At 41.4% G+C, this 11,048-nt stretch overlaps 1 protein-coding gene across 1 annotated transcript in view; it reads right to left on the bottom strand.

The window, feature by feature from the left end:
* Positions 1–6,992: 6,992 nt before the first annotated feature.
* FBXL7 (F-box and leucine rich repeat protein 7) overlaps positions 6,993–11,048 on the bottom strand; it is a 176,947-nt gene continuing 172,891 nt past the window's right edge. The window contains exon 4 of the mRNA XM_050319658.1: positions 6,993–9,472. Within this exon, the coding sequence (XP_050175615.1) occupies positions 8,736–9,472 (737 nt within the window). The 3' untranslated portion in view covers positions 6,993–8,735. The remainder of the gene's footprint in view (positions 9,473–11,048) is intronic.

The following is an 11,048-nucleotide window of genomic DNA, read 5'->3' as shown; positions in this document are numbered from 1 at the left end:
ACCACCCAAGCAATCAAACAGGTCTGTTAGTCTCGAAAAATGGTAAGAAAATAGTGAGAAAAAGACATGATGTTTTCTTAGCTCTACTTTTAACTTAGATTGATAATGGTCTTGCTTTTCCTATTTTTCTCGTGGTTTCCCTAAAAACAATGTTGAAGAAAGAGTTAAGTTTTCTAACACTCGTGTCTTGGTTCAGCTGTGCACTTTTGGGGCATTTGTCTGAAAACCTGGGTGTACCTTGACATCCAGCCATGAAGAGAATGGACTAATTTTTTCCAATCTTGGCAAGACGAGCACTCTTAAATCAAAACAACTTAGTCATATTATGAAAGCTGAGACCCTTGAAAATTTATATTCCTTGCTGTGTTCGGGTATTTGTGTGGGCCCAGGGCCAGAAGCAGGCAAAGGGTTTGAAGAAGAAGAGAAGGAACTTTGCATTGCTGATTTGGACAGCATTTCTGCCTCCTCCAGATGATTCTGGGAATCACATATGAACTGGCACTTGTTGACGGTATAATTTCTATCAAGTCTATATTCACTGATGGTGCCCTGCCTTCCAGGCATCTAAAGGAAATTTAATTTCGATGCCAAGCATCTCAGCCAGTTGTTTAATCTGACTGAGCAGTCAACTGCCCTTCCATAGCTGCTTGCATCTGACACCTGGTAGGCCTTGTTAAAAATTAATAAAGGGAAGCAGAGATGTTTAAATTTCTTTGACTGATCAGAGGCTTCAGGCAAATTCTGGTCTTGGTTACAAAGATGTAGTACAGTCGTCTAACAGAAATCAAGAGGTTTCTTGACTTCCAGAATTCTCCCTGTAGAAGAGAGGAGCGAGAGAGACCTGGAAAAGAAGTGTGTCAAGCGACCAGCTTCCCAACTTGCAGGCATTTAAAGGAGCACAAAATTCTCTATTTCCCCTGCTGTCTCTTCCAAATAGAGATATACTTTTGTTGCAGTCTGCAGCAATAGGGCCTGAATATGCAGGGTACCAAGCCCCCAGCAAAGTTTCAAGTGCCTACTCCCATGACAGTGAAGAGATGAGGATGTTCGCTCCTGAGTAGATTGGATTTTCCGCTCTGAAGGATAAGGATTTCAGAAAAGAGGGTGCTGAAAACATTCGAGTTGGACAATCTTGAGCAACTCTAAATAATGGCATTGCAAGCAAGAAATGAGTATGTGCTCCATGTCAGGGACCTGCTGAGACAAATACCAAAATATGAAAACAGTTGCTGACAAAAGGTCCATGTAGGTGAACAGTCTGTCTGGCTGTAGCCAAAACCAGATGCCTAGAGAGAAGCACAAGAATAGAGCAAGCGTATTTTCCCAGCATAGACTGCCAGGCTCCAACACTTGGTGCCTCAGGCATTTCCTGAGCCAGAGGTTGTCTGTTGCATTTAATAGCTGCACACAGACTTTTCCTCCACAGCCCAGTCCTGTCCTTTCTCAAATGATGTGAACATCTAGCATCCACAACATGCTGTGGCAAGGGTCCAAGGCTTTAACACATTGCAAACAAAAAACTACTTTAATTTGTTATGGATCTGTTACCTACTGGTTTCACTTGATGCTCCCAACCATTTTTTTTCTTTTAAATTATTAGTCATGGTAAACATTCAGTCCCTTCATCCATTAAGCCATCCATGATTACATGACCTTTGTCATATGTGTCATATCTCACCTTAGTAAACTCTTTTCCAGATGAAGCATCCTAGGCCACCCTATGATGCCAGACACAGAAGCCATTCTCAAGCTTTCTCTGATGTCCTTGGTACCCCAGCCTGACAGGTCCCCCCAGGGATTTACTGACCCTTTGGATTTCTTGTAGAAAAAGTGTGTTGATTCTTCCCTATAGCCACATTTATCCATGTTCTCACTAGAGGTAATCTTTATGATAACTTTAATTTTACCATCCAGCTTCACAAAAGCACATTTTAGTCCCATGGCAAAAATTCTCTTATAAGCAAGAGATTACACATTATCACTTGCAGTTCAGCTTTCAGTCCTGAATTCCTTTACTCTCTTTATTGGGTATTTTGATGCAATTTTCACTTTTTTTTTTTTTTTTTTTAGTAGAAAGGAAGACTGCTTTATCATGCTTTTAAATTTAACCTGCCAGAAGTTTATGAACTCCAAAGTTCAGGCTGCAAGGCTGTCTTTTGTCTTCATCAATTTATCTTACAAAAAATAGACCAATGCTCAGAAATTAGGCACCCCTCTGATCTGAAGATAATCCAGTCTCAGTCCTTTTGAATGAGGTTGATGGTTGAATGAGGAGATGGTAAATACCAAGCAACTCTAAAAGACTATTATTTAAAAAAAAAACAAGCCATCAAAAAAACCACGCTCCCTTCTCATTTTACAAAAACAGGCTGAAGAGCCTGGAGTCTCTTCACACGTACCTGGGTGTATCTTCAAACAACCTCCCCTCAACTTATCAGGACACAGTCACCTCTGCCCCGTCACAGCTCCCTTTTCTGCTTCTGAGGAGTCCCTTCCCCAAAGCGGGTGTAGTAGTTAAGAGTTTGTTCCTGTAATCAATACTAAAGCAAACAGAAGACGATTCATGCAGTTAAGGTATAAATCACTACAAAAGTACCACAAAAGACCCACAGCAGCCACTCACCCATTAGATTCAGGCTCTGACAACTGTCATGTGTCACATACATTATGTGTTAGGCAATTCTATTTTCATGCTGAAATGCAGGTAATCACTCTGCAGTGTCATGTCACAAAACACACATCAACAACTGTAATACCATAAGAGATACATGACCATAAAGTATCAAAGAGAGTGTAATTCAAGTCCAAAAATAAGTCTTATTCTTGGAAGTATTTACACAGCATATAATAGACCAGACAACTAGAGCAAAACTGGGGTGTCAGAAAAATATAATTTGCTCTTAATAAGCATATAGAAATTTTTTTTCAGTTGTCCTGATAATGACTTAGGATATATCCTTTATATGACACATGATTAAGATGTGAAAACACTTGATAAGGCTTAAATTAAATTAAATTATAACCAATACATTAGCTACACTTATTTTTTATAGCTTTAAATTCAGTTTTTCTACAGCTTTGATGTCTGTCTACTGAGGCAATCCTGCGAACGGAGTATATTCAGGAAGTAACAGAAACTTTTCAAGAATGGTCATATACTTGATTTAAAAAAAATATTTTAAGAGCCATCGAAGGCAGACAATGCAACACGAAACTGTTAAAAATATTCATTCCTTTTGGCACAAGTCCCTCTCTGCATTCTCTCTTCTCTTTATAAGATGACATTTTCCATCCCTACCATTTATGTGAGCTTGAGGCTACAGCATGCAATGTTTCTTTAAAAAACAAAGAAAAACTAATCTATTCTAACCCAAAGAACACAGTAGCTTTAGTGCTAGAAAAAACAGCTAAGATTTCTGTTCTGCATTAAAGTATCAGGGTCATTTATAAAAGCTTGGGGGGGGGGCAGTATTTGTTTTAAAAGATCCCTCCTTCTGGTCCCTCTGGTTCTTTCTCTGGTGCCTATTTAGTAATTTTTATATTGTCTTAATTTGATGTATCTGTGGCCAACTGGCTTGTTGCACTCATAATATTTTTCAAATTTGTATTAGCAGAGCCTGCTTGGAAAAGATTTCTATGAACTCTTTAAATCTCAGTCGCGCCTCTATGATCATCCAGAGGACAAGGGAAAAATGACCTGATGTTTTTATCCGGTTTTCACAGAAGCAAAAACAAAGGAAAAACCTGGTCTGAATATTTACAGCAGGGGTGCATGAAAATAAACGTCCCTCAGCCATTTTACAGAGAAAACTGATTTAATCTGTTTAATAGCATGCAGTAATGCTGTTTAGTTAAATGAATTCTGGTGTCTACTGCTGGCAGTAACTTAAACCTACGATTATTATGCCCTTTAACAGTCATCAAAATGGCATGAATTCGGCTCCACACCGATGCCTGCACCTTAGCAAAGCCAAGCAGCTGGTGTTGCTGAAATACAATGTCAAAGAATCAGTGTTTCAAACCTGTCTCGCCTTGTTCTTCTCACTAGGCTACCTCACACAAAGGTGTAAAGGCTGGAACAAGACGCTGAGGCTCACAATCTCTCCGACCTCCACACACATTTGGTGGCAAAGGCAGAAGTTCTGCCCGTGAAGATTTCCTGGCTTCTCAAAATATGTATATATAAAAAAGGTAGATATTGGATGTATTAGACGCAAAATTACTATTTCATTTTTGGAAGGCTGTTTCAAAGTTGAGGCACTCACTCTGAAACAGTTTCTCAGCCTTTATCAGAGACTGTGCCAAGGAAGTATACTGTATTTACATGATGTTCAGTTAATTTTCTTCATGTTTCTGTTCCTACCCCAAACTTCATTCTTCAATATTTACACTTCCTCTGGACCAACTCTCCCTGCTCAACATGTCATATAAACCCATCTCTTTTAACCACAGTGACTTTGCTGAAAATCATTCAATCTTTTATCATCTCAGTCCAAGTCCCCCTTGCCCAGGAAATCTCCTTCATCCTTCGTTTTCCAGTTCTCAAAACTCCATCTTTCAACTCTGCCCTGACTTTCCAGGCAGCTTCCGTATAATTCAGGTCATTTCCTCCTTCACACTGCCAGAATGATAAACAGCTTTTAGCTTTGCCAAATTTCAGCCTTTCCAGACTACAAGCTCCAGAAGACCAGAGCGTGCCCTTTTGTCCTTGGTCACAGAGTTGGAGATGTTCAAAGACATGAAATGTAGCTTAATTTGGGTGAAATTTACTGGGAGATCAGTAAGACACATCCTTGTCCCAGAGCTGACCTCCTGGCAAGGCTCACACTTTCACTCTGAAGGCCTTAGAGGAGATGAAGAGCAATGGACCGTTTTCAAAGGAAAGGTCACCTGGAGTTTAACATGAGCAAAATGACATTTCCTCCAGCTTTATTTACAGAACCAGATGAACTATTTCAACTAACATTTTCAAAGCCCAGCATGGGAAGTTTCAGCATGAATAGCTAAACTGACAAAATTATAAAAAACTGAGGGCAGGTTACTTTCCTGGGGAATGCTGGGGGAAGAGGAGCCATGCACCAACTCTGTCAGAGAACTTTTCACCTCTAAACTAACACTGGCAGCTGAGGGGCAGCCAGCCTGCAGTCCAAATGATCACTGTGTTTCTTTTTAATAAAAGCTTGGACCTGCTTCAAGCCTAGGGCTAAAATTAGGTATTTTACTTGCTTTTTAATTTTTCAGTTCAAAGTCCAGAAGTTTTGAGAAACCACATAAGCCACTACTGAAGGTTTCTGTCTGGACCACGGTTCTGAGTCCAAGACATCCAACAGAAGCTGTTTTGCATTTTGTAAGAAGCCATATAAGCATAGCTCAAAGAGGCAAAAGTGTTGCACTTCACATCAATCTCATGCTGCTAACGGGGAAAATACAGTTCCACTTTTTAAAAAAGTCAAGGTAAGGATGAATACTCAGATATAGAGCTTTGGCTATAATCAGGGTAGTTTCAATATGTCTTTTCTAAGAGACCTCTCTCTACAGGACACAAATTATTCCAAAGACACAAACAACGTGCCAGCCTGAGTGATGTGATTCATCACTGCTTTTGTTTGATGAGATCACCATATGCTATTGCAAAGCAGAAGAAGCCTCAGTGCCTGTGGCCGAATTTTATGGTTCAAGAATCACCTCTGTTTTCACTCAGGAAATTTATGGTCTTTGCCAACCCTAAACTAGAAGACCCATCAGTCACATGTTGCAACCTTTCCAGCAAACTCAGCTCCACATACACTACTTCAGTTTCTTTTCTGGTCCTCTCATTTTGCAAGTAGAAATAGGAAAAAGGTTAGAAGTCAAAATAGGCAAGCTGCATCAATGAGTTAAATTCAAATTTTCGTGAAATAAGTAGCAGCCTCAGAGTGCCAATTCAGATCATGTAAGACTATGCATTTAAAGTTTGGCTAAGAAAAATTACCTTTATTCATTTTCCACCCAGACTAGGTTTTTTAGAGCATTCAAAAGGTAACACTGTACCAGGAAGTGCTCTATCCCATCACTAATTCCCTTTTACTTTTCACATCAAATATGTTAACTTGCCTTTAAACCAATGCAGAGGCTCTCCTGAAATTTTGTACATGTGCTTTTTATATACTGTTTTTGCTTTTACTTACACTTGCAGTTTCTGATTATGTTTCAGGGTCAAGAAGAACCACATGAGGGAAATCAAATTTTAAAGCAAGGTCATAATCTATAACAATGTTTTTTCCTTTTCTGATATAGTCATCCGCCTACCTGTTGGGCCGATGTGCTCATTCACCCATCTACCTCTCAAGGAAAGTTTTACAATTATTTACTGTTTTCTTTTTCAGTAGCAGTTATTAAATTAGTGCAAATAACGATGCATGCTCATCAGTTACCAATATACTGCTTTATTTCTTGGTAGCAAATTAAGGCTTTATAGTGAGATTTGTACAGTACAGGCCAATTTAAACATTAGAAACTTCAAAAACCATGTAGCACTATTCACTCAATTTAACATAGCCAGAAAAAGTAGCCTTTTTTTTTTTAATAAACAATTAAATGTTACTAGTGAGGCCTTATATTTCATGAGTGCAAATGGCTCAAAATCCCACCATCCTCAGGAATGGGCTCAATATTTAAATTCCTTGAGGCCATTTTTAGATAAAGGATAAACAAAGAGTATAGCTGGCTCAAATAAAATATACTGTATTATTTGCTGGAAAAGAATCTCTTATTTTAAAAATATGGAGAGGAAAACCAAAGTGAAATTAACTGTCCAAGGGATGGTACCGCCCCCTGTTAGTCACTGACCAGTAACAGTAGCAATGACAAATTCATTTTCCCTGTCCCTCTTTGCTTTAGTACAATTTGATTTATAATTCAGAGCTGATGATATCCTCCATATATACATAAGCTACAGGAATTTTGCAGCAGTAGGACAAGTTCCCTCTGCAGGGACATGTTCAAACCATTGCTTTCTTTTTTTTTTTTTTTTTTTTTTTCAATTTGAGAGAGCAGAGCATCACTGTAAGTATTTCCTCGGTGGTTATGTATTTTTCTCGAGCATATTGATTTTCACTTCATACCAATGATTTTATTAGTGTTGTCTGGAGTTGATGGAACTACTGCTTATGAAAACCAGACACAGTGCTTCCCTTCTTATGAGACACTTACAGCGTTTGAGCTGAATGTATGAATTCACCTGTCAGTCAGGCACAGGGGGCCTGCCTGAAAATATCATCACCCCTCACGTGTCTGGCTTTCAGATCTGAGCATTACACGTGAAAATGCAGAGAAACAGCTGCCAGAAAATTGTGAAGAAAGTAACCATGAATCAACCACACACTCAGGGGAAGGAGGCAATGAGATGGGGGACCTTCAAAACACTCCTGCTCATGCAAGAACAAGAGCAACCATGAGAGTACCAGGAGCTCCCAGGGTCACAGGGCAATGCTGGTGTTTAATTATTTGTTGAACCGCAACTGTATCTCCAGCCTAAGGGAACACACACAGACTAAGTTTCAAAAAAATCTAAATCTAATCTGAATAATACTGGAAACCCTTTGTCCCCAGGGGTGTTATTTAACATCAGGCTAATGTCTTAGAAGTTTTGAGATCAGCTATCTATCCTTTGAACTGGAAGGCCACAGAAAAAGTTTGGGTTTTTAAGTGTAATAAGGCACATACTGACTTTGCCTTAATGCACATGCCTGGTTTGCTCAGGGAGCATCAACTGCAGTGGTGCCACAGCTGCTGAAAAGATACAGTGAAGGAACAAAGACAGACTTTCTGTGACAACCACACAGCACAGTGATTGGGACTGCCCTGAGCAAGCTGCTCCACAATGCCTCAGACTCGCCCCAGTGTCCTACAGAACTATCTCAGATTGTTGCAGAATTACAGCAGCTTCTCAGGCTGGTTTGCCGGCTTTTCCTTTTGCCAGGCCACCAACATCCCACTTGTTCTCCTTCACTCAGGTGATACGTCATTGCTTATCAGAGCCAGAAATCCCTATCTACTACCAGGGGGTTGTACTATACATGCACAAGAGGGCAAATTTAGAAATGAAGGCAAGTAGCGATGATGCACGAGTGACTTTCCCAGAGAATCCATGCATGGGCACAATCTCCAGATTCACTCAGTAAAAGTGCTCAGCAATGGCCAGCAGGTCTTATTCTGCCTCAGTTGAGTATGTTTAAGAACATTACCTAGTATTTCCTGAGGGATTACAATGGATGACTACCAAAAGGAAACTACTTGGAGAGAAGAGGATGCGTTACCAGCCGTATCGGAAAAAGTTGGGGAACAGAGACACATATTGCATAGTCAGCTTACACGAGAACAGCTGGAATTCAGATGTATTTGACACAGTTCAGCAGCATTTCCAAAGGAGGGATTATGTGCTATTTCCTTTGGAGGCAGCTACTGTAGCCTGGGACAAGATCATGGCTCTTATGGAAATGGCACTCCAGTGGGGATGCTGAGCACTCACTGCTTTTGCATTAAGGCTACCTCTCCACAGAGACCCACGGCACCTTAAAAAGTGATCATACAAAAAGCAAACAAAACAGTCCTCTAGAAACCCCCTCACCCACAATGTACAAGAAAAGCTGACTCCCGAGAGCGACAGAAAAGACAGCATTACTGAATATGGGAGCATGTATTTATACATCAGTGTTTTTAATACTGCATTGTAATGACAGGTGTGGGGTGTCCTTTCAGAAGAAAGCAGGGTTGGTGTGCTCTATAATACAGCGCTTGCAGTGTCGTTTAACAAATCGCAGAGCATCGACAGAGACATCGCAGTCCTGCACATTCAACATCTGCAGGTCAAAACAGTTGGCAGCTACAATCTGCAGGCCCTGCCCAGTGATGCTCTCACAAGATTTCAGGCTCAGGCGCTTCAGGTTGAAGCAGTTAAGGGCTAGAAACTCCAGGCCGGTGTCTGAGACCAGAGGGCACTTGCCAATATCTAGCGATTTGAGTTTTGTGCAATTTTTGGCGAGGTACTCCACGCCGTGGTCCGTGATGCCCTCGCAGCCCCGCGCGTTGAGGTAGCGCAGCTTGCTGCAGTACTTGGCGATGTAGCGGATGCCCACGTCCGTGATCCGGCCGCAGTGAGCGATGCTAAGGTATCGGAGACGCGACTCCAGCTTGGCAATCTCCCGCATGCCGAAGTCACTGACAAAGCGACAGTCGCTCACGCTCAGTTCCTTAATGGACGTGCAGTAAATCATCAGGTAGCGGAGACCCTCGTCGGTGATGCGGACGCAGCGGCGCAGGTACAGGTGGGTCAGCTGAGTGCAGTGCGCGGCAATGGTGTGCAGTCCTTCGTCCTCCAGGACGAAGCAGTCTGTCATGTCCAAGTAGCGAATGGAGATTTGTTTCCCGTGTAAGGGAGACAGCTTGATGGAGGCTTCGCGTGTCAAACTGATGCATGTTACTTTGGAGCAGCCTAAGTGGAAAAACACAGGGAATTTAAGCAAGCAGTAAAAACAAATCACGTGGCGAGGCCAGAAAGTTGGGTGTGAAATGGCGTGTTGGATTGTGATGAAGGCGCCTTCATGCTGTAAGAGCAGAATCATCCTGACTGACTAGTCTGGATTTGCTGTGGTGAGTCCCTACACCACGGGAAAGAATAAACTCCACTGGAGTCAGTGAGGTTACTTTGAGATTTTGAACACTGGGAAAGAAAAGGACTGATTTTCTCCATATCCCAAATGTAAAGTAGTGCTCCTATGTTTATCTACAGACAGTCTGTAATGTGTTACTGCAATACAGACCCAGTGACAATTAGAGAAAATGACACTACGTGACAACCAATGCAGTTTTTGATCAGAGTCAGTCTCACTGCTGACTGCCTGAGTTTGCAAACCGACATCTGAGGCTCTTTCACCATCCAACCTCATTAAGACAACCTCGCCCACCCTCCTAGAAGCACTTGGAGAACAGATGTGAATCCAGCCCTGCAACATGGAAAGGATGCAAAACTACGGCAGGACTGTGTGCTTGCAGAAGGGTGGAGATTCAGATAACCTAAGAAGAATGGGGACATTTGGCAGGAGCCAACACTGGTAAGGTCATGGGAGGATATGGACAGATGCAGAAAAGGACTGTGTCAAGTGAGAAAGTCTGGTCATGGAGGTAATTAGACTAGAGGAGAAACACCAGACCTTGCAAGGAAAGCCAAAGAGCTAGATGAAAGGGAAAAACACGCTCACAGACTTTCCCCATTTTTAACCTCCGCTCCATACATGGTGCTGAGTAAAAGCTTTTTTTGGAAAGTGCGGTTTCTGCTGCAATGCAAACTGGCAGTCTCAGGCTCCTGAGGGAAATTTTTAGCTGTGCCAAGTTCAGCTGGGCACACTGCATTAGCATAGCTAGGAACAGCTGCAAGAAAGAAGGGAGGTTCTACCCGTTACTGACCAAAGCCCAACAGTTTTAGCCATAAATGTCCATTCAGACAAATTCTGTCAGTTATGCCTAAAGAGGTGCTCTCAGGTACAGAAAAAAATACCTTTTCTGTATTGCTGAAACACTGGTCAACCAGTTTGAAGTGATGCATAAAAATCAATGACCTTAGAATTCCATGTATCAGAAATCCTGCACAAATCCTGTAGTGCAGAAGTAAAGAGCAGTGTATGAAGACCACCTCAAAAACTTAAATGACCCAAACCTACACCAACAGGTTCTCATTCAGAGGCTTAGTAGAAGGTATGAATATGCTTCAGTTCTTAAAAAGGGAAAAAAAAAATCCCTTGAAATAACCCCGCAGACTCATAAAAATGCTGTGAGAAGTATGGGATATGAACTTGAAACAGTTTGCCACCTGCAATTAGATTTCTACATTCATCATTTGAATTTGCGCTGGACCTTTAATTTAGGCTTCAAATTTAGTTGAACAGAGGCAAATTTTACCTTAGGCCTCACACAATGAAATGGGCAAAGTGTCCACAGGTCATGAAGAAGCAAAACTTTGAAACAAAACACTGTTTAACAAACATCTTAAAACTGAATACTGTGGTGCAGTC

This window comes from Myiozetetes cayanensis, unplaced genomic scaffold (assembly GCF_022539395.1).
Source record: "Myiozetetes cayanensis isolate MyiCay16 unplaced genomic scaffold, myiCay2020 scf1, whole genome shotgun sequence".
NCBI lineage: Eukaryota > Metazoa > Chordata > Aves > Passeriformes > Tyrannidae > Myiozetetes > Myiozetetes cayanensis.
The sequence above is the reverse complement of the archived record's forward strand: the minus strand, read 5'-3'. Positions and strand labels throughout refer to the sequence as shown.